We start from the raw sequence: 25,983 nt of genomic DNA, 5'->3' as shown, positions 1-25,983 counted from the left end.
CGACCTCCGACTACGGTGGTGTTTCCCCCACCTCCGCCGGTTCCACCCGTGCCCCGCATAGCTGATAGCGCCCGCGACATGGTTCGAGGATTTCAAGCTTCCCTTGAGGTACTTTCTCTCTTCCTTATGCCCCTCAATTTCAATTTTCATACCCCAAGATTAGGTGTTTGACGACCCCCCGGTGTCACTTGCAAGACTGGGCCGCCACGGTTGATGCCCGTTTTGAGGAGGCTACTAGCCGTGCCGCAAAGGTCATTCGAGCCTTGGAGGACGAAAAAAGACGGCTGATGACGCACTCAAGGCCCTGGACGCAGAGAAGAGGCGCGCTGATGATGCGCTCATGTCCTTGGAGGCGGAGAAGAGAGCCGCGGCGGACGAGCGGAAGAGTCACGCTAAGGAACTTGCACGTGCCGTCCCCATCTACAAGAGATCTGGAGGTTTTGCCTGGGACGCTGAGGGCCCAAGAGCACATCGACGATTTGGTGACCACCTGGCTGGCTACCGAAGCGGGAAAGGAAAGGTTGGCAGAGGAGGGCGCAGTGGCCTATCAATTAGGCAAGTACATGATGCAGTAGGACCTCTAGACCAAACTGTGCAAGAAGGGCGACACTTTTGACCCAGCGACTTTGGGGCTGCCAGCTGAGATGGAGAACACAGACCCAGAGGTGCACGAGCAGACGACTGACGCCCCAGAGAGTGGAGAGGCCGCCGCCACTGCTCCTTTCTTCTTGTTTCCTTTGGATCGCTCTGATGAGCCGGTTGTGACCGTCCCATCTTCTGGAGCTATTCCCCCACCTTGCTGAATCTTAGCTTCCCCGAGACCAAAGACGAGGTAGATGAGGTGACCCTAGTCGCATCCGCCACCATCGAGTTCAACCCCGCCGTCGCACCTTGTCTGAATGAGTAGACTTATGGCAATTTAGCTTTTGATTCCTTCCTTTATTATGTACTTGAACCTGGTCACTTGCTGAATGTTGAACTCTATCTTCCTCGCTTTAATTTATACTTATTTAACACCTGCTTTAAATTTTTGTTCGACCGGATAGGGGTAATAGGACCAAATGTCGACCCCACCATCCGCTACGCACCTGTTAGGCCAACCGCCTCAAGAAAGGGGGTCGGTAGGGGATGAGGCCTCGGCCAAGAGGTCAACGAGAGACCTCAACGAAGGTGATCGGCACGAGGATGAGGCCTTGGCCGAGAGGTCAACGAGAGACCTCGACTAAGGAGGTTAGCACAAGACCTCGGCCGAGGGGTCGGCACAAGGTCTCGGCTCATTGCCGAATCCGAAGTCATAGTCGGCCACGCCTTCGCTTGGTAATCTCGCTGGCTGACTTCAAGCTCGGGTCTTGAACTTTATTTGGGGGTCGGACCCCGCGCCATGGAATAGCTTTAGAGTGTTTGTTTGTTTGATTTTTTTTTTTTGTTTATATATATATATATATATATATATATATATATATATATATATATATATATATATATATATATATATATATATATATATATATATATATATATATATATATATATATGGCCAAGGGTACCCCTTAGGTCGACAAACTCTTCCGTCGGGTGGCAAGTAGTGAGGTCGAACATCGTTCCCCCTTTAGGGTGATAGCCCTCGAACTAAGGTCATTTGACCCTGGGCCGTTGAGCTCTTCCGTCGGGGTGGTGCACGAGATCGAACCTCGTGCCCCCCATAGGTTGATAGACCCCCGACCAAGGTTGTTTGACCTCGGGCCGTTGAGCTCTTCCGTCGGGGGCGGTGCGCGAGGTTGGACCTCGTGCCCCCTCAGATTGATAGCTTACACCGTTAAGATCTTCCGTCGGGTGGCGACCGAGGTCGGACCTCGTGCCCCCCTTAGCGTGATAGCCCTCCAACTAAGGTCATTTGACGCCGGGCCGTTGCACTCTTCTGTTGGGGGTGGTGCGTGAGGTCGGACCTCGCGCCCCCCTTAGGGTGATAACCCCCCGAACCAAGTCATTTGACCCCGGGCAGTTGAGCTCTTCCGTTTGCGACAGTGCGCGAGGTCGGACCTCGTGCCCCCCAATGGGTGATAGCCCTCCGACCTAGGTCGCTTTGACCCGGGGCCGTTAAGCACTTCCGTCGGGGGTAGTGCGCGAGGTCGGACCATGCGCCCCCTTAGGGTATGGTTGGAGGGGTCGGGCGAGTACCTCCCTTTCGCCCAAAAGAAGTAGTGAAAATGAGTCCATGACAAAATTTTTGCAAATTTTATTGATATGAAGGGAATGGACCACCATCTAACAAGTAAATCATTGAAAATACTTCAATAAGTGCTCGGCATTCCATACTCTAGCTACCACCTTCCCCTTTGGGGTCTTGAGTTTGTAGCTACCTAGGCGGACTACGGTTGTCACTATGTAGGGGCCCTCCTACTTCTTGGCGAGTTTACCCCTGGCTTGAGGTTGGCTCACCTCCCGCCTTCGAAGCACTTATCCCCAACGTGGAAGTAGCGGGAGCGGACCCGTTTGTCGTGGTACGTTTTAGCCTATTGTTGGTAGTTTTCGACTCGGACCATAACGACTTCTCGTCTCTCGTCTACCAAGTCGAGGTCCACCCGGTAGTGTTTGTCATTGAGGTCCGGATCATACTCCTAGGCTCGGTGAGAGTGTATGACCACCTCCGCGGGGGTGCGGGCCTCGAAACTGTAGGATAGTGAGAAGGGGGTCTCACCGGTGGCTCGTTGAGGGGTGGTGCGATATGCCCATAAGATCACGTCTACCTCCTCCACTGGTGACTCGCCTTGGAGGACCTCAAGTGCGTGATCTCCATAGAGCACCTGTGACTCAAGTTCCCAACACCAACACGGGTCGGAGTCACCCAGGGGACTAGAAGGCGAGTTGTAGCTGCTACCTACGGGTGTGCTGTCAAATAGGTAAAACAGACCTGCAAGTCCACACCATAGCTGAGATGGCACTGCAGGAGGAAGAGGGCCGATCACGGCCCGAACCCGTGGTGCAGACCAAGTATGAGCCGCTCCTAGGGGGAGTCGAACTCGTGCTGAACATGAAGGCCGAGAAGTTAAAAATCAAGTGTGACTCCCGGCTCGTGGTGGGGCAGGTCAGGGCGAGTTCGAGGCCAACGAAGAAAGAATGAAGAGGTACTGGGACGTGGTGCTACAGTTGCTGGGGCAGTTGATCTATTACAAAGTTTTGCAGGTACCCCTAGAGCAGAACGTAGACGCAGACATGTTATCTAAGCTCAACCAAGGGGCCCCGGAGCATATCACCAAGATAGCCGGGGTCGAAGTCCTCAAGAGGTCAAGTTTGGAGGCATACCTGGTCTTCCCCGTGCAAATCCGACCCCTCGTTGGTTGGACCACCTCAAGGAGTACAAGAAAACAAGTACGCTACCCCAAGACGAGGTCGAGGCCAAGCTAGTGAAAAGACGAGGTCGAGGCCAAGCTCATGAAAAGACGAGCCCCTACCTACCTGGTCCTCGATGATACCCTCTACAAGAGGTCCTACAACGGCGCCCTGTTACGCTGCCTATATCCCGAGGAGGCGAGGTCGGTCATGGAAGAGATACACGAGGGGACCTGCTCAGCTCACCAGGAGGCCTACACTACGGCCTGAAGAGCCATCCTACAAGGGTACTTCTGGCCTAACATGGTGACAAATGTTCATTTGCGTCAAAAGTTTGCAAATTGGCGAGCTTACACTTGGGTTTATATCGTTTTCTCGCGGATGTCAAATTGGAGAGATTAGAGCGAGTGTGCAAGCAATACAATGGCAAGTACTAACTAGGCATGGAAGCATCATTTTGTTGATTCAAGAGTGCAAGTATACGAATTAAGCAAGAAACAACAATAAAGAATAAATGATTGGATTGGATTGGCTTCCCTAAGCATTGCATTCGCTTTCCAAGGGATGAATCGATGTGGTACATGAGCGGTTACTAAGGCAGTATCAAGGCACCGACACTAAGTCACGTAGAACTTAGTCTCTCAGGTCCTAAGTTAGCTAAGGCATTTTGTCGAGCCACTTGGTCTACCACTCTTCCTGGGCCTAGCCTTCTCGGATCGTAGGGCGGGGATTATGCACAAGCACGACTATCAAGAGGTTACAATCTCTTATCAACCTCTCAATCCTACACTCCTACCCTATTGTGGCCACCACCAAGATAGGATCAACTCAAAGAATGCACATAACAAAGCAATTCCATTCAAGCACCAAATCTATTCAAGAGAAACAAGTAGGATCTAACCTGGAGGGTGTGTGACACGCTTGTAGTATGCGTGGGGTGGAAAGGAGGTTGGGAAATGGAATTTCCCGGATTGTCGTTCTCAAGGGATGACAAATTGGGGTTGCTTAGCTTACTCTACTCTTGAAATTCTACAAGGGAGGATACAAGGACCGGAGTTTTAGCAAACATGATGAACAACAAGAAGGGAAATTAAAAGAAACGCATAAAGGGCGAAATGGGGTTGAGTTGGTCTCGTTGGTTCCTGGACCTTAGGATATACTACTCCACAAGAGCAATCGGGTTGCCGAAACGAAAGGGATTCTTACGGGGGTGCACGACACGATACTAAGCTACGACAAGCTAGTCTCTCCGTCTACCTACGTCGGTGGAGGCATTTCATCGAACACCTTGTTTACCGCCCCTCCTGGACCTAGCCCTTTCGGATCGTAGGGTGGGGATGCTAAACCCTTGGGCTATGGAGATAGGGCAATCTCTTGCTCCAATCTCCAACCTAAGCCTATGCCTAATTGTAGCCATCAATTAAACAAAGTCTAAGCAAAGCAAATTCAACACATAAGATCTCATTCATCTCAACAACCACTTCAACAAAGCAACAATCCTAAGATCATAGAACCTAGATTCCAACTCAACCAATCTAATCTAACTACAATGCATCATTTTGACAATGAACCCTAAATCTATCATGGATCAATTGCAAGGCAATAAAGAAACAAGGATACAACGTAATTACTCGCGTTACATAAGCTCGAACGGCCTACTCCAATCAGGACCCACCAGTATGGGTGTGCTGGTCATAGCGTTCTTCAACTTGTTAAAAGCTTTAACTCTTTCTTTTGTCATTTCAAACGGGGCATCCTTCTCTAGCAGTTGTGTCAGGGGTCTTGCAATCTTTGAAAAGTCTCTTATGAAACGTCTGTAAAATTCTACATGGCCTAAGAAACTTCTTAAAGAGGTAATATTATGGGGCAAAGGCAATGTTTCAATCACTGATGTTTTTGCTCTATCGACCTCAATACCCCTTCTGGATAATTTGTGTCCCAAGACTATTCATTCCTTGACCATGTAGTAGCATTTTTCCAAAGAGAGAGCAAGATTTACCTTTTGGCATCATTTAAGCACCTTTTCCAAATTGCTTAAACACTCATCAAATGTATGGTCGAATACGGTAAAATCATCCATGAACACCTCCATGATATCGCGATAAAATCTTCGAATATCGTGATCATGGATCTCATGAAGGTTGCTGTTGCATTACAAAGCCCAAACGGCATTCTACGGTACGCAAATGTTCCAAACGGGCATGTAAAAGCAGTTTTTTCTTGATCTTCTAGTGCGACTGGTATTTCAAAATATCCGCTCAGGCCGTCTAGAAAACAATAAAAACCGTACCCAGACACCTGTTCAATGGTTTGATCGATGAACAGTAACGAGAAATGGTCTTTCCTGGTGGCGTCATTCAACCTTCGGTAGTTAATACACACACGCCATCCGTTGACTTCCCGAGTTGGAATCAATTCATGCTTCTCATTCTCAACGACAGTTATCCCTCCTTTTTTGGGTACCACATGAGTGGGACTCACCCATGGACTGTCTGAGATGGGGTTGATCATCCCCACGTCTAGAAGCTTGATTACTTCATTCTTGACGACTTCGAATGTGTCGGGGTTCAGCCTCCTATGAGGTTGTGCTACTGCCTTAGCACCATCTTCCAATAGGATTTTGTGCGTACAAACGGCTGGGCTTATACCCTTAAGATCGGCCAACTTCAAACCGATAGCCTTTTTATTGCTATGCAACATTGTTGTCAGTTTTCTTTTCTCTTCTGAAGTCAAACGAGCTGAGATCACCACAGGGCGGTCCCTGTTATCTCCTAAATAAGCATATTCTAAATGATCCGGCAGTGATTTCAACTCTTTCTTTTCGGCTTCAATTCATTGAATTTTATCCCTTCTTCTTCCAAACTTCTTTTTGTGGTCCTCCTTTCATCTTCATCATGCTCTTCTTTCTCCTCTCCATTCTTGTTGTTCCCATTCTCCTTTTTTCCATCTGTATCATGAGTATGCAATTCGTCTTGTAGAACATTGTTGCGAAATTCGAAAGCATTATTCGAATATGCATGCAATGTGGTGTCAATTTCACCTTTGTTATTTGTCAAGATCTCTCCCATCTTAGCTTTAGGAATCAAATCATGCAAATAGTCAACTTCTTCATGCATCGACTCAATGTAAAAACAATCATTGTCTTCCTCAGCCGGGTATTTAATCAATTTCGCCACATTAAAACTGGTGGATTCCTCTCCGACTCGAATGACAAGTTTCCCATATCCGACATCAATGAGAGCGCGGGATGTGGCCAAGAATGGCCGTCCCAAAATGAGTGGCACCTCGCCATCGGTATTCATGTCCGAAATGACGAAGTCTACAGGGAATATGAACTTGTCTACCCGGACTAAGACATCCTCGACAATACCTCGCGGATATATCGTGGATCGATCAGCAAGTTGAATGCATATTCGAGTGGGTTTGAGGTCTCCTAAGTTCAGTTTCTTATAGAGAGTGTACGACATTAAATTGATACTTGCGCCTAAATCGGCCAATGCTTTGTTGAAAGATGCTCCTCCAATATTGCATGTAATGGTAAAACTCCCGGGGTCTTTCAACTTCCGGGACATATCCCGATGCACAATGGCGGAACATTCTTCTCCTAACACGATTGTGGTGGTTTCTTCTAACTTCTTTTTGTTAGAAAGCAAGTCCTTTAGAAACTTAGCATACCTCGGCATTTCTCCGAGAGCGTCAATGAATGGCATGTCCACATGTAATTGCTTGAGTATTTGCAAGGACTTTGCATATTTTGCATTGTCAATGTCACTTCGGAATCTTTGAGGAAATGGTAATTTGTCCTTCGGGATTGTGGGTAGGACATCTGCTTTCTCTTTCCCTTTCTTGAGGATTTAGGAATGCGAGATGGTTCTTCTTCGGCTGAGAAACATTGGGAGAACTTTCGGTGGTTGGAATTGAATTTTTATCAATTGGCTTATTGACAGTTGGAGAATATGGGATGGGAGTAGGGGTAGGTAGTGGGATTGGAGGATTGATTTCCGGAAGAGCTTTCCCGCTTCTAAGAGTTACAGCATGAGCTTCGGCTTCAAGTTTCTTGGTGAGTCCTGCAATTAGAGCGGTTACATTGTCTTCCATTTTCCTAAGTGGTTGACACGCCTCTTGTTTGAAAAGGCCTAGTTCTTTCTCAAGTTCCAACTTCATTGACATTCATAAATTTTATATTTCCTCTTTGGGTTCACAAATGAAGTCTTGAAGTTTTTGTTCAAGCGGAGAAACAACGGATGAAGATTGGACTAGACTGTCCACGCATGGCCAACGTGCTTTGTGCCCTGCATGGAAGTGTCGGTTCTCCAGCAACGCATCCCCACAACGCGCGTTGAAGTTTCTGGTTTACCCCTCTATTGAGCTCATTTTCCCACAACAAAGGTTGGGGGTTTCATGTGATGGATTTCTAGAGTATGAACCTTGCGAATTCGTATGGTGATGTGCAGCATAGCAAGGTTCATAGCAATATGGAAGGGGGTGGGTAATGATAGATGGGTTGGTGGGGGGGGGGGGTAGCTATATATGTAGGGATGTGGTGGAGGGGGTAGTATGAAGTATGATGATAAGATGTGGGGAGAGGGGGGGGGGGGGGGGTGGGGGGAGTGTCTCCATGGTTCTTCACCATGGGATGGATACACTTTTGGTGGCGGTACATGACAAGGAGCCAATGAGGTAAGTGATGTTCGGGATTCATAGCTCCCTTCAAGAGTAACCAAAACAACAAGGGAAGGAAAACAACTAAAAGTAGAGGTTCTTAAAGTGCAACACAAACGACAAACTCAACGGAATGACAAAGCAATGAACACGAATCAAAGATAAAGAAATCAAACAAATCCTAGTTCCATACCTAGAGAATTACAAAAGAGACCAAAAACTAATCAAAGCCGACCGCCATCCCCGGTAACGACGCCATTTTGACACGCTTGTAGTATGCGTGGGGTGGAAAGGTGGTTGGGAAATGAAATTTCCCGGATTGTCGTTCTCAAGGGATGACAAATTGGGGTTGCTTAGCTTACTCTACTCTTGAAATTCTACAAGGGAGGATACAAGGACCGGAGTTTTAGCAAGCATGATGAACAACAAGAAGGGAAATTAAAAGAAACGCACAAAGGGCGAAACGAGGTTGAGTTGGTCTCGTTGGTTCCACGACCTTAGGATACACTACTCCACAAGAGCAACCGGGTTGCCGAAACGAAAGGGGTTCTTACAGGGGTGCACGACACGATACTTAGCTACGACAAGCTAGTCTCTCCGTCTACCTACGTCGGGGGAGGCATTTCATCGAACACCTTGTCTACCGCCCCTCCCGGACCTAGTCCTCTCGGATCGTAGGGCGGGGATGCTAAACCTTTGGGCTATGGAGATTGGGCAATCTCTTGCTCTAATCTCCAACCTAAGACTATGCCTAATTGTGGCCATCAATTAAACAAAGTCTAAGCAAAGCAAATTCAGCACATAAGATCTCATTCATCTCAACAACCACTTCAACAAAGCAACAAACCTAAGATCATAGAACCTAGATTCCAACTCAACCAATCTAATCTAACTACAATGCATCATTTTAACAATAAACCCTAAATCTATCGTGGATCAATTGCAAGGCAATAAAGAAACAAGGATATCAAAGAATGATAAAGAGATTAAGAAAAAATAGTACCAATTAAAAGCAAATCAAAGCTTCAAACTACAAGATCTTCAATCCACGTGCTCCTTCCTCCTCCTCTTTACCCTCTCATCTCCTAACCTAAAAGTGTAAATCTGAAAAATAAAAGTGTGTCCCCTTTACATCTGAAAAATCCTCTTTTTAAACCTAAAATCGCGTAAGTGATTCGTCAACGCCACGCACAACATGCGTTGTCGCGTTTTGCAACGCACGTTGTAGCGTGCGTTGAACTTTCTGGAAATCCTGTTCTACCTTTGTTCTTTACAACGCACGTTGTAACGGGCGTTGAACTTTCTGGAATTCTGGGCTATCCTTTCTTCCCGCAACGTCTGCGCAACGCACGATGCTCCCTCCGTTGGCTGGCTACCACTTTGACTCTTTGTTCCGCTTGATTCCGGTATGCGCCACTTTTTTTCCTTTTTGCCTGAATTCAACTACAAATACATCAATTCCAAAGTGTGGTGCTCTATTTGTAACTTAAAGCAAAAACAAGCTTAAAAGATATCAAATCTAAGCATTACCGAGCAAACCTTACTCAAAATGGCCTTTAAAAGGACCTACAAAACAGGTGTTTTTGACACTTATTCGTGTGGTTGAGTGGAAGGGACTCATTCATCCTTAACTAAAGGTCAAGGGTTCGATCCTTGACTTTGAGAATGGAGCAACCTTAAATCTCTAGGCTAGTTGTCCCTTCAAATAAATGCAATTCCTCACTTTTTCACTCTAGGGTTCTTCAAGAACTCTCTACAATTTCAGATGTTAACTAAAGTGTGGATCCCCCATAAAATGTTGGAAGTTTCCCCCTTTTATACTCCTTTTCCGCGCCCTGAAATCTTCCTAATCCACGAGCCGACCACGAGTGTGGATCGGGCTCGTGGTTTGGGAACTTATGTGCTTGCCGCCTTCGTCGAGATTTCCTGCTCCTTGACCACGAGACGCCCACGCACGTCGATTGGTCTCGTGAACCTTTCTATTTCGCATCCATGAGGTGGCCACACACATGGGCTGGAACTCGTGGATATGTCCTCCTATTGCACCATGTTCTCTTCTCCTTTCCTTCACTTGTCTTCCCCTTAAATTTTTGCAAAAAGTCACAATATGTTTCCCCCTACTTGGCATACTCGAAACTTAGTAAATTGCACCCATTTGCCTCATTTCCCATAAAACGCAAACTTGAACATACACAAATGTAACTCTAAATTCCTTCTAAAATGATACACTTTTGTCACTTATCACATGGCCCAGGAGTGCTCCGATTACGCAAAGAGCTGTAAGACGTGCCAGTAATACCAGAACAGACCGGGACGGCCAATCACAAATTTAACCTCTATCAGCTCGGTGATCCTCTTCTCAAGGTGGGGAATCGACAAAATGGGAGCCCTACCGATGGGGTCGGGCAAGAGAAAATATCTAACAGTGGTAGTGGACTACTTCACCAAATGGGTGGAGGCGGAACTGCTGGCAAGCATCACCAGCACCTGGTGCAAACAGTTTGTCTACAAAAATATTTTGTGCCGTTTCAAGATCCCGATGCAACTCATCACTGACAATGAACGCTAGTTTGAGGGGCAGGAGTTCGAGAAGTTTTGCATAGAGTGGCACATCACGCACAGCTGTGCGGTCGTGACTTATCCGCAGGCTAATGGCCAGGTGGAGAATGACAATCACACCATCGTGGACGACCTCAAGAAGAAGCTCGAATCAGAAAGTGGGGCTTGGGTGGAGGAGTTAGACGCCATCTTATGGGCATATGGTACCACCCTCGACGAGCCGCCGGTGAGACCCCCTTCTCACTATCCTATAGTTTCGAGGCCCACGCCCCCGCGGAGGTGGTCATACTATCTCGCCGAGTCCAGGAGTATGACCCGAACCTCAGCGACGAGCACCACTAGGTGGACCTCCACTTGGTAGACAAGAGATGAGAAACCGCTATGGTCCGAGCCAAAAACTACCAACGACAGGTTAAAACGTACCACGATAAACAGTTCCGCCCCCTCTACTTCCACGTTGGGGATATGTGCTTCAAAGGCGGGAGGCGAACCAACCTCAAGCCGGGGGTAAGCTCGCTAAGAAGTAGGAGGGCCCCTACATAGTGACAGTCGTAGTCCGCCAGGTGGCTACAAACTCAAGACCCCGAAGGGAAAGGTGGTAGCTAGAGTATGGAATGCCAAGCACTTATTGAAGTATTTTCAATGATTTACTTGAGAAGGTGGTCCGTTCCCTTCATATCAATAAAATTAGCAAAATTTCGTCACGGACTCATATTCACTACTTTTTTAGGGGGAGGAAGGTATCCGCACGACCCCTCCAACCGTAACCTAAGGGGGGCGCATGGTCCGACTTCTCGCACCACCCCCGACGAAAGAGGTCAACGGCCCCGGGTCAAAGGGCTACCACCCTAAGGGGAGGCACGAGGACCGACCTCGCTTGTCACCAACGGAAGAGCTTAATGGTTTAAGCTATCATCAATCTAAGGGGGGCACGAGGTCTGACCTCGCGCACCGCCCCCGACAGAAGAGCTCAACGGCCCGGGGTCAAATGGCCTGGGTCGGGGGGCATGAGGTTCGACCTCGCGCACCACCCCTTACGAAAGAGCTCAACGGTCCGAGGTCAAATGACCTTAGTCCGAGGGCTATCACCCTAAGGGGGACACGAAGTCCGACCTCACTACTCGCATCCCGAGGAAAGAGTTTGTGGACCTAAGGGGTACCCTTAGCCATATAACTACGCATATTAAAAAAAAATCAAACAAAGAAACACACCAAAGTTATTCCATGGCGCGGGGATTCGACCCCAAAATAAAGCTCAAGTCTCGAGCTCAAAGTCAGCGAGCAAGATCACTAAGCGGAGGCGTGGCCAACCACGACCTCGGATTCGGCAATGTGCCGAGACCTCGTGCTGACTTCCTTGGTCGAGGTCTCTCGTTGACCTCTCAGCCAAAGCCTCATCCTTGTGTCAACTACCTTGGTCGAGGTCTCTCATTGACCGGCTGAGGTCTCATCTCGTGCCTACCCCCTTTCTCGAGGCAGTTGGCCTAATAGGTGCGTAGCGGATGAGGGGGGGGGGGGGGTCAACATTTAATTTGGTCCTATTACCCCCGTTCGGTCGAACAAAAATTTAACACAGGTGTTAAATAAGTATAAATCAAAGCGAGAAAGATAGAGTTCAACATTCAGCAAGTGACCAGGGTCAAGTACATAATAAAGGAAGGAATCAAAAGCTATGTTGCCCTAAGTCTACTCGTTCAAATCAGGTGCAACAGTGGGCTTGAGCTCGATGGTGATGGATGCGGCTAGGGTCACCTCATCTACCTCGTCCATGGTCTCGGGGAAGCTAAGATTCAGCAAGGTGGGCGAAATAGCTCCAGAAGATGGGACGGTCACAACTGGCTCATTAGAGCGATCCAAAGGAAACAAGGAGAAAGGAGCAGTGGCGGCGGCCTCTCCACCCTCCGGGGCATCAGTCGTCTGCTCGTGCACCTCCGGATCTGGGTTCTTCATCTCAGCTGGCAGCCCTAAAGCCACCGGGTCAAAAATGTCACCCTTCTGGCGCAGATTGGTGTAGAGGTCCTGTTGCATCACATACTTGCCTAGTTGATAGGCCACCGCGCCCTCTTCTGCCAACCTTTCCTTTCCCGCCTCGGTAGCCAGCTAGGTGGTCACTAGATTATCGATGTGCTTCTGGGCATATGCCTCAGCGTCCCGGGCGAAGCCTCCAGATCTCTTGTAGGTGGGGACGGCACGTGCAAGCTCCTCAGCGTGACTCTTCCTCTCGTCCGCTGCGGCTCTCTTCTCTACCACCAAGGCCGTGAGCGCATCATCAGCGCGCTTCTTCTCGGCCTCTAGGGCCTTGAACACATCATCAGCGCGCCTCTTCTCTGCCTCCAGGGCGTTGAGCGTGTCATCAGCCCGTCTTTTTTCGCCATCAAGGGCTCGAAGGACATCGGCAGCATGGCTAGTAGCCTCATCAACACGGGCATCAACCGTGGCGGCCCAGTCCTGCAGGTGACAGCAGGCGGTCGTTAAACACCTAGTCTTGGGGTATGAAAATTGAAATTGAGGGGCATAACAGAGAGAGAAAGTACCTCAAGGGAAGCTTGAAATCGTCGAAGCATTTCGCGAGCGCTGTCAGCTATGCGGGGCAGGCACCACCGTAACCGTAGGCCGGCTAGACTGTATCCGCGGCTCAACAGGGGGGGCTCGGCTCCACCCAACAACTCTTTGTCTCTTGGCCGCCGAGCGACGCTCCACAGCACGTTCAAGACGCTCTCGAAATGAGGTCATACCGGATGATTTCCCTGCAAACAAATCAAATCAAGTTAAACATACACAAGTATTTTAAATAGCAACGTGATGTTCGGATGTAGGGCGGCAGTGGAGGCCCCGGCGAAGCCTAAGCTCTGCCTATTCACCGCGGTGATCATGTCCCCAATGATGATATCCTCTCCGGAGCCCCAAAATTTGTTGACATCTCGAAGCAAAGAAGTCGTCCTACGAGGAACTTTATGTCGCAAGAAATGAGTGTTCCAAGAAAGGAAGGAGCGAGAAGGGCTAGTAGAAATGAAAACGACGTAAGGTTTCCAAGTCCTATTGGACTGGTTAATGTCGGGAAACACCTTCATATTAGGGCAGGCCGAGATAGCCACATACCCTTGCATGCGATAGCCGAAGACCGGGTGACCTAGAAAAGATATTGGAAGAGCTCTAGGTAGGGTTTTACGTGGATGGTATAACATCGTAGGAGGAAAGCAATAAGCATGTCATGGGCGTTGGGGACCAATTGCCCCGGCCTACGCCATATTGGTTAAGGACTCGTATCACGAATGGTTGGATGGAGAAGTGAAAGCCAATGTTCAAGGATTGCACGTGGATGCCAAAAAAGTGGTCATCGAGGGGTGCTGTGACATACCCCCTGAGGGAGGTAGACAGACCTCGACAGCCGACCCCGTGTAGCCCTGAGCTTCATTGAGGTCTCGCTCGGAGCTCTCGAACCGGGAGCAAAGAATGAGCGTTTCTAGCTCGGTGTATAAGGAGGGGTTGTCAAGGGGGTGGAATCGAGGTCGGCCAGGAGAGGAGGGGTGGGGGGTCATCCAAGAGGTATTTGTGTGGTGTGGTGTGGTGTGGTGACCTCGGTGGAAGGGGTCGGAAATTCACCAGGGGGGAGTGTTATCATCCAAATCCATAAGGAGGTCCCAGATATTTATGGAATCCAAAAAATTGTCTAGAGAACTAATGGGAGAGTACATGCAAAAAACATAAAGCAAAAAAGAGGGGAAATAAGGGGGTATAAAGAAGGGGAATGAGACCTATTAAGAGTCTACCACTATTTTTTTGAGTTCTAACAGATGAAAGAGTCGTATTTGCGATAGAACTCTACTGTTATCGCGATATAATATTTTTATCGCATTAAGTTATTGGATCCGAGACGAAGGCGGGAGTCGGGATTCGCGAGGCGAGGTAAGACTTTGTGAAGTCGAAAATGTTCAAGGTGCGGCTCGGAGCGTCTACTCCCCTTCGCTGACGACTTCTCGCAGCTCGGATGATGGGGGACTGATGATGGACATATTGGAAATGGAATGAACCGACCCGAAGGAATGAAGCATCGATGACCCGGGGCCCCGAGATCAAACCTCGCGCGTGACCCGGGTCATCTCGGCGGTTGACCTCCCAGGTCATCTCCACGGCGGCCGACCGAAAAACCGTTAACCGATAATCGAACCGCCCGAAAAGTTCAGTTATCAATTTTTTAGTTCAAAATTTTTTGATTATTTCGGTTAATCGGTCGGTTATCGATTTTCTTAAAAAAATTCAATGACCGACCGAAAAATCGAGGCTTAAACAAATAAAAAAAATTAGTAATTTTGAAATATACTTTCGGACTTTGATATAAGAGGAAAAAAAAGAATATTTTTAGAGGAAAAATATTTTTTAAATAACAAAGTTAATGAGCCCACATAAAATCATTCCATTAAAAAAAATAAAAGGGTGGCTCTGTTAGCACTGTTGTTTACATTGGTGCTATTTGCAAAAGCTAGAGATTACTAGACCAGAAAGAGATGAAGAAGGACAAGAGAATAGGGGTGGTCGACGGTGGAGAGATGAGAAGAAGAACGTGTCATCGTCTCCGCAAATCATCAAGTGCCATTTTTTCATGCATTATAGTGAAATTCAAGCTTCTAAATCAAATTACTTCAAGATTCAACATTTACTTATGAATCAAATTACTTCACGAACAACCGTTCACCGTTCCCTTTAGTTATGTCCCCTCCTTCGCCATTTTTTCAAGCTCCGTCACCAGTTACGCTCGATTAATTTTGACCGACCCATAACCGCCAGTTTCGGTTATGTCAATTTCCTTATACTTCTTGGTCGGTTTCGATTGGTTATGGGATTCCAAAAATAATTTCGGTTATTAACTGAAAATCGACCGAAACAGACCGATGCTCACCCCTATCAGTGGTTGACCTCCCAGGTCATCTCGGCAGTTGACCTTCCAGGTCATCTTGGCAATTGACCTCCTAGGTCATCTCCGCGGGTGACCTCCTCGGCCGACCCCCTGGTCGAGCAGTCCCCATCGTTTGACCCATTCGGCTGACCTCTCGGTCGGGGTCTCTGCCGATCTACCCGGGCACCGGGTGCGGTCAAAGACGGTGGTAACCGTCCCCTCCTCTTTAGAGGAGGCAGTTACAGGTCTCTTAGGTATAAATGGCGCTCATTTTGTCCCTTTAGGACATCTCTTACCATACTTTTCTATCCTTTGTCCTAAACTATCAATGTAATGACATTACATCCGTTGTAATTCATTTACCAACTGGTTATTAATACAATATTGTCTCCGTGACACATTTTTATCCCGTTACCTTGTCCATTTGCTATTTCTCTTGTTTATCGGATTTGTTAATTCGGACCACCCGGGTTAATTAAATCCACCATATACATCTACTAGTAATTGTCCCGTGCGATGCACGAACTATTATTAATTTAACAAATTTACTAATTAAATTTTTGACATCCTCTGAATTAGCAAAGAAAGTAATGGTTGTGAAAATAGAAAAACGTACTTGAGTTCTTGAGCTCAGAATTAGTTTGATTAAAAATGTAAGTATAACTATACAATGTAATATTTAATATTTTTAAAAGTTTAATTATGCTATTATTATGTTGATTTTAAAGTTTATTGTAATAACTATATTTATTTTATATTTAATTTCTCCTCTTTATATATGTGAAGTCAAATTAATTATTATTGAGGTTTAAATATAAAACTTTATCAATAAATTTGAACACAATAAATTTTTTCCATACTTCATTATGCTTTAATATATATATAGAGATAGAGATAGAGCTATAATGGATCGTTATACCCTGGACCACGGCGCGCACAACACTGTGCGTCCCGCGCCTCCCAAAACGACGTCGTTTTGGTAAGTTATGTTGGGAGTTGACGTGATTATGTGTATTTTTTATACAATTATGTTTATTTGTTTATACAATTATGTACATTTTTTATACAATCATGTACATTTTTTTTGGTACAATTATGTACATCCGAAACAGGAAACTTATGTGTATTATGTTAAGAGTTGATGTTTATTATGTTAAAAGTTTATGTATATTATGTATTATGTTAGATTATAGAGCAAATACCACTTTTGGTCCCACGAGTATTAACAAAATGACGATTTTGATCCACATGTTTAATTTCTACCAATTTTCATCCCACGACTATTGTTTTAGTACCAATTTTCATCCACGACTATTATTTTAGTACCAAAATTCATCACGTCGGTCACCCCTCCATCCAAGACATGTCGAAATCTAAAAATTTTAAGGGCATTTTCGTCATTTTCAACTTAAGACTCTAATTTGAGCATGAATAAAGGGATGTAAGCCCTAAGATCAATCCTAATTGGCAGTTCTCCTCATCATCCTACTTTAATTTATGGAGAAAATTTGTGAATCGTGATAGATCTTAGGGCTTAAATCTTTTTATTCATGCTCAAATTGGAATCTTAATTGTAAAAAGACGAAAATACCCTTAATAATTTCATATTTCGACATGTTTTAAACAAATGTGTGACTGGCGTGATGAATTTTGGCACTAAAACAATAGTCGTGGATGAAAATTGGTACTAAAGTAATAGTCGAGGATGAAAATTGGTAGGAATTAAACATGTGGACTAAAATTGTCATTTTGCTAATACTCGTGGGACCAAAATTGGTATTTGCTCTTAGATTATATGTATTATCTTTTTAAAAAAAAGTATGTATATTTTGTTATACAATTATGTACATTAATGTATACAATTATGTCTATTCTAGTATAAAATTATATAATTTTTGAACCTATGTAAAAAGAAAGCACATAACAACAAATTCAAGTAATTAAATTTGGTGCATAGACACATCGCCAGGAAAAAAACAAAAATTCCTTATTTGCACATTCAACAGAGCTTAAACTCATTTCAGTTATAAGTCTCCCAAACAAACAGTCAGATGAGAACCTCCAATTCACATAACACACAACCCCCCCACCCCCCACCCCAATAGTCAAATTCCAAATTCATTGAAAAAAAAAAAAGGAAGAGAAACATAGACAGAACAGCATATTTGCAAGTAAATCAAAAGATATGATCGAACTTTTTACCTATTTGTTAAGAACACTGCGCAGATCTACGTGTGCGACGAAAATATAGTGCTTTTAACCTTGTGATTGAACGCGGACGAAGCGACGACTGAGTAGATTTGAACGGCGGCACTCTCTCATCTCTCGTCCGAAATCTAAGACGCGGTTTGGCAGGATTTTTATTAAATAATAAGGAAAATAGTAGTTTTCCCCCTAAGTTATATACTTATAACATTTTCTCCCCCTAAATTATTTAAGCGGCAGTTTTCCCCCTGAAATGTTAAATGGACATATTTATCCTTAAAATAAATATTCCATTTATTTTCCTTTTCCAACAAATTATGACCACGATTTAGTTCAAATCGAACAGACACTATAGCAACAAAACTGAAATATTCCGATTACAATTTAGAATCGAAACCCGATATTTAGAGTTTATTAAAATCATGAACGGAACGATCAGTTCATGTTCCGAACTGAAAAAAAGAAAAATACATTTATTGTTGAATTTAGAATATCTTAAAAATATAAAATAAAATTTTAAAATAAAGTTTGAACCAGTAGTTCAAACTGATCTGGCACCGTGACCCGGCGGTTCAAAATCAAAACCAAATCGCGGTCATATATACTTATATGTGATAATCAGAATAATTCAAGAAGGAAATGTGCTATAAACATATAATTCAGGGAGAAAAAGTGCAATTTTTTCTAAACAATATTAGGACATTATTGTAAATATATAAATAATTAAGTTATAATTCTAAATATTTATTTATGGGAAAATTGTAATTTATACTGCTCACAAATATGTCAATTATCAATGTCACCCCTGAATTATGAGTAGTGTAAATGTTGCCCCTCAATTTTTAAAACGTGGCATATAGTGTCATTCCCCTAAATTATTAGTAGTGTAAATGTGGTTACCCATCGTTTTCTATATTTGAACACCACGTTTTTTCCTCTATTTTTCTTTCTTCGTTTGTTCTCTTCCACCGAGAACCATATTTCTCTTTCTTCTTATTAGGGTAGGGGCAATATGTCATTGAAAATTGATGGGCAATATTTACACCACTAATAATTGAGAGGTGACATTGATAATTGATATATTTATGAAGGGTATAAATTATAATTTTCTTTATATATATATTTAATATAAAAATCTATTAAATACAAAATTGTTTAATTTATATGCTTTCGGACATCCAGTTAATTATCCTATATATAATAAAGCTATATGGTCTTGTGAAAATTGAATATTGCATTTAATTTTCACAAGACCATATGACTTTAAGATGTGAAAGTCTTGTGAAAATTAAATGGGCTTTAAGATGTGAAAATTAAATGTTGCATTTAATTTTCACATCTTAAAGTAATTTTCACATCTTAAGAAGTATGCATGCAACCCCAAAGTCCATAAGTTTGAAATTAATATATAGCATAGCTATGTGGCTTAATATTTAAGATTGTTGATGTGCATATTGAGGACTACGGAGACAAAGATGCGTTATTCGTGGATTCATCGGATACTATCCACCAACACTCTCCAACTTAATTGACGTGAAGTAGGCTTAGTAACATTAAGATTATATTCTCGAATTATTAGTTCTCATCTTTTATTGATTATACACTTAATTCGATAGTATTTGGAAGAAAAAAATCAATGTTCTAACTAAGATTGTGATTTTGGTCTTTAAAGGTCAATTGCATGTTGCTACATCTAGAGTTAGAAATCTCAAAGGTCTAAAAATTTTGATCCGTGGTGACTCTAAAATTGGAATTCAATTACTATTGTAGTTTACTAAGTTCTTAAAATTTTATAATATTAAATACTATGTACTAAATTTTTAATATAGTTTAAGATTTGTAGTAATCACCCACCTTAAATATTATTTTAATTGTAAATATATTTATGTTCATAATTTTATCATAGGAATCCACACATAATAATTATTAAATAACAAAAATTTTATATATGAATAAACCTCATATAGTGTATATTTTTATAACATATTTTTCGTGCATCGCACGGGACAAATACTAGTTAATAGTAATTATTATATTATAATTATATATATTCATAATTCATGAACATTATTTTTTATATACTAAACTAATATTGTAGACAAAATGGAATGACAAAATGCCATCCAATATTCAACTAGAGAGGTAAATGGACGGAAAATTAAAAATTTAAAAGTGATACCGTCAAAATAAAAGTAGTCAAAAAGTGCAAAAATTTTATGACGGATTAAAAGTGAATAACCCCCAATAATATTAGAACTAAAAAAAAGAATTAAGGGAAGTGTTGGGTGTGAAATGAACTAATAAGACACTTAATGTATGAGACTAAGAATACTATAGCAAAGGAGAAGATAACTCATATGTTATCTATGGAATACTTGTTTACAGTAATGTCTTTACATAGATTAAAGACCAACGATAATATACTGAAAAGTATGATCAAGTTCCCACGTATGAAGCCTAGCATTAATAATTGGAAGACTAAAAACATTATTAACTAATTCAAATAATAAATACTAATAATAGTCTAAACTAAAATATCATAATTAAATATTGCTAACATCCTCTCTTAATTCTGATTTTCTACCACCCTAAGCATACGCTTTAACTTGATAAAGGCTTCATACTTCAAGGATTTAGTGAGTATGTCGGCTACTTGCTCTTCAGACTTGTAATATTTTAACTCAATTACTTTCTTGTCAACTTGATCTCTCAAAAAATGATAACGCATGTCAATGTGCTTGCTTCTACCATGTGTGACTAGATTCTTGGATAAGTTAATTGAAGAAACATTATCGACATAGATCTTCCATGGACACTGGACATGAACATAAATTTGGTTCAACACATTGTTCAACCATATTGCTTGACATGCACCCGAAGTTGCTGCTACATACTTTGCTTCACAAGTTGAAAGTGCAGCAATTGATTGTTTTTCAAGGACCAAGAACAAGCTATAGTACCAAGCATAAAACAATAATCGGAAGTGCTTATCCGGTCATCTATATCTCCGCCCTAATCACTATTAGAATATCTTGTAAGAACATAATTTTCAGATGATGAGTAAAATCATCCATGACCATAGGTACCCTTCAAATAACGCATGATTCTTTTTGTTGCCTGCAAATGTGATTGCCGAGGCGACTCCTTAAATCTGCTGACAGGACCAACACTATAACAATGTCAGGCCTAGTACATGTTAAGTACCTTAAACTCTCCACAATCTGCTTGAAATAAGTAGGATCAACATATTGATCACCACTATCTTTAGACAGTTTTGTACCAACCTCCATATGAGTTCTTGTAGGATTATAATCGTACATATTAAACTTTTTCAAAAACTCAATGGCATATCTCTTTTGACAGATAAAAATCCAATTATCTCTTTGATCTACTTCAATGCCAATGAAGTATGACATGAGACAAAGATCCTTCATTTCAAACTCTTTCATCATGGATTTTTTTAAACTCTTAAATCATTCTAGGATTATTGCTTGAAAATATTAAGTCATCAACATATACAGATAATAGCAATATATCACCAGAATGATTAATCATGGCATATAATCCATGTTCAGATGGGTATTTTTTAATCCAGTTGCATGAAGAAATGAGTCAATGTGCCTATTCCATGCGTGCGGTGCTTGTTTAAGGTCATATAATGCCTTTTTCAATCTATACGCTTTCCCTTCACTTCTTTTCTTGATAAAACCCAATAGTTGCTTCACAAACACTTCTTCCTCCAGGGGACCATTGAGAAAAGCAGATTTAACATCTATTTGATGGATTTTCCATTGCTTTTGCGCAACTAAAGCAATTAGAAGTCTAACCGTTTCCATCCGAGCCACTGGTGAAAACACTTTGTGGTAATCATAACCCGATCTCTGTTCAAATCCCCTTGCAACTAATCTTTCTTTGTATCTTTCAATCTCACCATTGGATTTTACCTTTATCTTAAAAACCCACTTCACGTCAATAACCTTTTGTCCCTGTGGGATATCAGTAAGTTCCCACATATTATTTTTTTCAATTGCTGAAATTTCTTCATTCATTGCATTTACCCATTTAGGATCTTGGATTGCCTCATCAAATGTGACAGGTTCAACATCTGCTAAAAATGCGAAATGGACCATATCCGCATCATTATCAATTTGATTATAAGAAATTACCTCATAGTCTTGCAAGTGAACATGTAACTCTGTAGAAGCTTGAAGCAAAAAAAGTCAGCTCACAAGAACTTGATGATGGAACTTCACTGTTAACATGAATTAATTCTTCTTCAAGAGCATGTATAACATGTTTTCGAGAATCCTCATGATTAGCTACATCCCAATTCCAAGCTTCTTTCTCAGCAAATGTTACATCTCGACTAATGATCACCCTCTTTGTGACAAGATTAAACAATTTGTATCCCCTTGTTTATACCCAATAAGCACACATTTTTCTGCTCGGTCGTCTAGTTTTGTTCTTGTTATTGCTGGAATATGAGCATAAGCAATAGAGCCAAACACTTTAAGATGGTGCACGTTTGTCTTAAAACCACTCCAAGCTCCAATAGGGGTGATATTTGGTACACTCTTTGTTAGAGACATGTTCAACAAATAGACATCACATGCGATAGCTTCACCCTAGAAAGAATTAGGGTGTGTTTGGTTCGCACATAGGAATCGGAATGGGAACCGAAATGGGAATCAAATACTTGATAATGGTAATGAGTTTTGGTGAAAGTATTTTGCACGTTTGGTAGTAGGGTGGAATTGGAATGATAACCAATATTGCTGTTTGGTTATGCATGATCCTATAATGGGAATAAAGATTTAAAAATAAAAGAACAACAAATCAAGACAATTTATTCTAATATAAAGACATCCAAAGCACTAATATGAATAAAAAAAATTAAAAAAAAATCTAAAAGCACTAATCCAAACTTAAAAATCAAATTATCAATTAAGAGGGGAAATAATGGAATGAAACCCTTATTTTATTAGGGAATGGGTTTTCTAGTTAAGGGGGTAATTAAATCCCATAATAGTGTTCTAGAAACCTGTCAACCAAACAATAACAATGACTTTGATTCCCATTCCTAATAGCTAAACCCATGAACCAAACACACCCTTAGGCATACCTTTTGCTTTTAGCATGCTTCATGCCATATCCAATATGGTTCTATTTTTCCTCTCTGCAACTCCATTATTTAGCGGAGTATAAGGAAACCTAACATCATGTTGGATTCCTTGCGCACCTAAATATTCATTGAATTCATTAGAATTGTATTCTCCACCTCCATCGCTTCGAGGGATTTTGACGGAACCACCAATCTGTTTCTCAACAAGCACTTTAAACCTTTTAAAATAGTCAAAGACTTCAGACTTTAATTTCAAAAGATACACCCAAATTTTCCTAGTAAAGTCATCAATAAAAGTCAAAAAATTCTTGTTGCTACCATTTGAGACAACATTCATAGGGCAACAAACATCAGAATGAATAATTTCTAATGGATGTGTTGCACGTCTTTGTTCTCCTACAAAAGGCAATCTGTGACTCTTACCCAATATGCAGGCTTCACATAATTGTTCTGGGTGTTGAATATTTGGCAAGCCTTTCACTATATTTTCTTTGGCAAGTATTTTCAAACTCCGAAAATTTAAATGTCCATAACGGAAATGCCAATTCCAAGACTCGTCATCCACAATAACATTAAGACATTTATATTCACCCTTAGATATATCAATAGAGTAAATACCAGCCAAGGTCCCTCGATTTTGATGGTTTCGCCATCTATAGTCCCTAACTTTCATATTTACCATCCGTGGTCCTCCGAGTTGCGAAATCGGACCTGTTGCCATCCCTCCGTTAATTCCTTCCGTCTAAGCCGTCTAAAGCAAGGATAAAATTGTCATTTGTCCATAAAATAAAATAAAATAAAATAAAACATTCAAAAATTAAATGCTTCTTCCTCCCGAAAGCTCCAACAATGGCCACCGTTATTGCACTCTCCCCTCGGCGATCAGTCAATCGCCGGACTGGAAGGCATTCAATGCTTCTTCCTCCTCAACTCGTTGCTTGTCCTCCACTTTCGATGCGTTTCAATTCCACACCAAATTCGCCTACGATTCTCTCAAATCTCAATTTCCGCACTTCGAGTTCGGGTTCGGGCTTGCGCATGGTAGTTCACTGCACGTCCACCGGCAAGATTTAGTTTCAGAGCTAATTTTTGCATTTTTAAGCTCAATTTCAATCTTTGGTCTTACCCGAAGCTAAAATATTAAGCGATTTGAGCGATTCTACCCGGGTTTTATGTGAGCTCCGAGAGCCCGTCCGGTTCTGATTTGAGCGATTCTAGCCTCCCTCAGCTTTACTGGCCCATTGCTCGCACCGGTGAGGTTTTTCCGACACCGGTGTTGCAGATCGAAACGGCTTCCTTACGGGCTTGACAAGAAAGTCTGCTGCACCTCTCATTCTCTCAACATGCCTCTGCCCAACATACGCCACTTCCACCTCCTCTGTTTCTTGAATTTCTTGTGTAAGCTAAAGCTACTATGGCACACAACAAGTCACCAAGCCATCACCACCCTATAAAGTAATTTTTCTTTTTCATTTGTCTTTACTTGAATTTTAAGAGAGATTAATGAAGGATGAAGTATCAGCATGAACAACCGAAGTGGGGATTAGCTGATGAGGTTAATTGGGTATCTGGGTTATGGCTTCCGATATGGTACGAGGAAATGAAAGGAGGATTATAGTAGAACACTGCGGTTGTTTTGAGCTTGATGACGAGGAGGATCCACACTGTTTGGGCTGCGTTTGGTAGAACACTTTGGACATCACCAACTCTCCATCTTTCTCCAGTTTGTCTTCTCCGGTTTCCTTTGCCTGCCGCATAGTTGGTGTACAGGACGAGGATCTTTTTGTACCCTCTCAGATTACCTTCCCCAAACACTGCCCTAGTCTTGCCGGTTTTGTGCTACCTCGTCTTGATTTGTGCTTGACTTTTTTTTCTTCCGTTTTGCTCTAGTCTTACTACTGTTGACAGCAATAACTCAAAAGCGGTCTTTTGGGACTCATTCTAAAATCTTCATGGTCTATTCAAATTTGTATGGTCAAATCAAAGGATTTAATCTACTAAGTAAAATAAAATTTTGCTTAATATTAGTATTACAATTGTTATTTTGCATTGGCTGGGTGCAATTCCGGCAATGGGCCTCCCCCCTGGAATTGAAGGTTGAAGGCTTGAAGCCACAGCTGAAAACAATGACATATGACTTATTTACCCCTACTTTTGACGGCAAAGACAGAATGAACTAACGGAAGGATGGTAGCAGGTCAGATTTCGCAACTCGGAGGACCACGGATGGTAAATATGAAAGTTAGGGACTATAGATGGCGAAACCATCAAAATTGAGGGACCTTGGCTGGTATTTACTCTATATCAATAGGAATCATGTGATTTTTTGATAAGCAATACTTGAGAATAAGTGTGCCTTTTTTTTTTTTTTTTTTGTTTTTTTTTTTTGTTTTTTGTTTTTTATCAAGAATTGAGAGTTGACTATCGTGAATAGTCATGGACTCATGGTATATCCCTTCTCTGCTAATTGACCAACACTAAGCGGATTACTTTTCATATCTGGTACATAAAACACATCAGAAATGTACATATGGTCTCCACCTTTTAGATTCATAAGAATCTGCCCTTTTCCTATCACCGGTATAGTCCTCCCATCACCGAACTTGACGCTAGTGCGGAATGATTCATCAATATCAGAAAAAAAACTCCCTTTTGCCACACATGTGATTAGTACATCCTGTATCAAGAAACATATGTGGTAACTTGATGTTTCAGTTGTTGCTACGACCATTAAAGAACATGACCACTATCATCATCCTTATTGTTATCCTCTTCTTGTACACAATGGGCTTCAAGTGTACCATTTTTTATACCAATATTTTCTTGCATAATGGCCACACTTGTGACAACAACACTCAATATTAGACTTGTCATATTTTCCTCTACCGCGTCCACGACCTCGCCCTCTTGAATTTTGTTGATGGTTTGATTTTTCTTGATCATTACCACCATGTGCATCATGATTGCTATTATGGCCTCCAGAATTTCTATTGGAGCGATTACCACCACGTCATCATCCTCTATCACGGGAACTACCAGACTTTCGGCTTGTATCAACAATGGAGACTTGAGCTTGAAGAGCCTGCTCAATTGGCTTTTCAATATTGTTTTCATTCATACGTTGCTCATGGGCTCGCAAGGAACTAGATAATTGTTTGACTGTCATTTTGGACACATCATTGGCTTCTTCGATTGCTGCTACAATATGCTC

The 25,983-nt window shown here is 42.5% G+C and overlaps 1 protein-coding gene and 1 long non-coding RNA gene across 2 annotated transcripts; both read right to left on the bottom strand.

Annotated features, from left to right (window-relative positions):
* Positions 1-7,911: 7,911 nt before the first annotated feature.
* On the bottom strand, positions 7,912-24,743 carry LOC109176785. The gene is made up of 3 exons (XR_002053452.1): positions 23,936-24,743; positions 21,382-21,383; positions 7,912-7,944 (listed from the first exon to the last, which is right to left on the bottom strand). It is a non-coding gene; the product is annotated as an uncharacterized LOC109176785 (long non-coding RNA).
* Positions 12,107-17,804, bottom strand: LOC109176784. The gene is made up of 3 exons (XM_019326180.1): positions 17,648-17,804; positions 13,086-13,298; positions 12,107-12,999 (listed from the first exon to the last, which is right to left on the bottom strand). Exons 2-3 carry the CDS (start codon positions 13,113-13,115, stop codon positions 12,652-12,654), a joined length of 378 nt encoding a protein of 125 aa, XP_019181725.1. The 5' UTR covers positions 13,116-13,298; positions 17,648-17,804; the 3' UTR covers positions 12,107-12,651.
* Positions 24,744-25,983: the final 1,240 nt, after the last annotated feature.

Source organism: Ipomoea nil, unplaced genomic scaffold (assembly GCF_001879475.1).
Source record: "Ipomoea nil cultivar Tokyo-kokei standard unplaced genomic scaffold, Asagao_1.1 scaffold0755, whole genome shotgun sequence".
Lineage (NCBI taxonomy): Eukaryota > Viridiplantae > Streptophyta > Magnoliopsida > Solanales > Convolvulaceae > Ipomoea > Ipomoea nil.
Note: the sequence above shows the minus strand (reverse complement) of the source record. Positions and strands in the feature narration are given on the sequence as shown.

Excerpts from the sequence above, each read along its gene's own strand:
- LOC109176784 (XM_019326180.1), bottom strand. The coding sequence starts at position 13,115 with ATGCTTCGACGATTTCAAGCTTCCCTTGAG. Across the intron at positions 13,000-13,085 it reads GATTTCAAGCTTCCCTTGAG|GACTGGGCCGCCACGGTTGA; the intron begins GTACTTTCTCTC and ends TGTCACCTGCAG.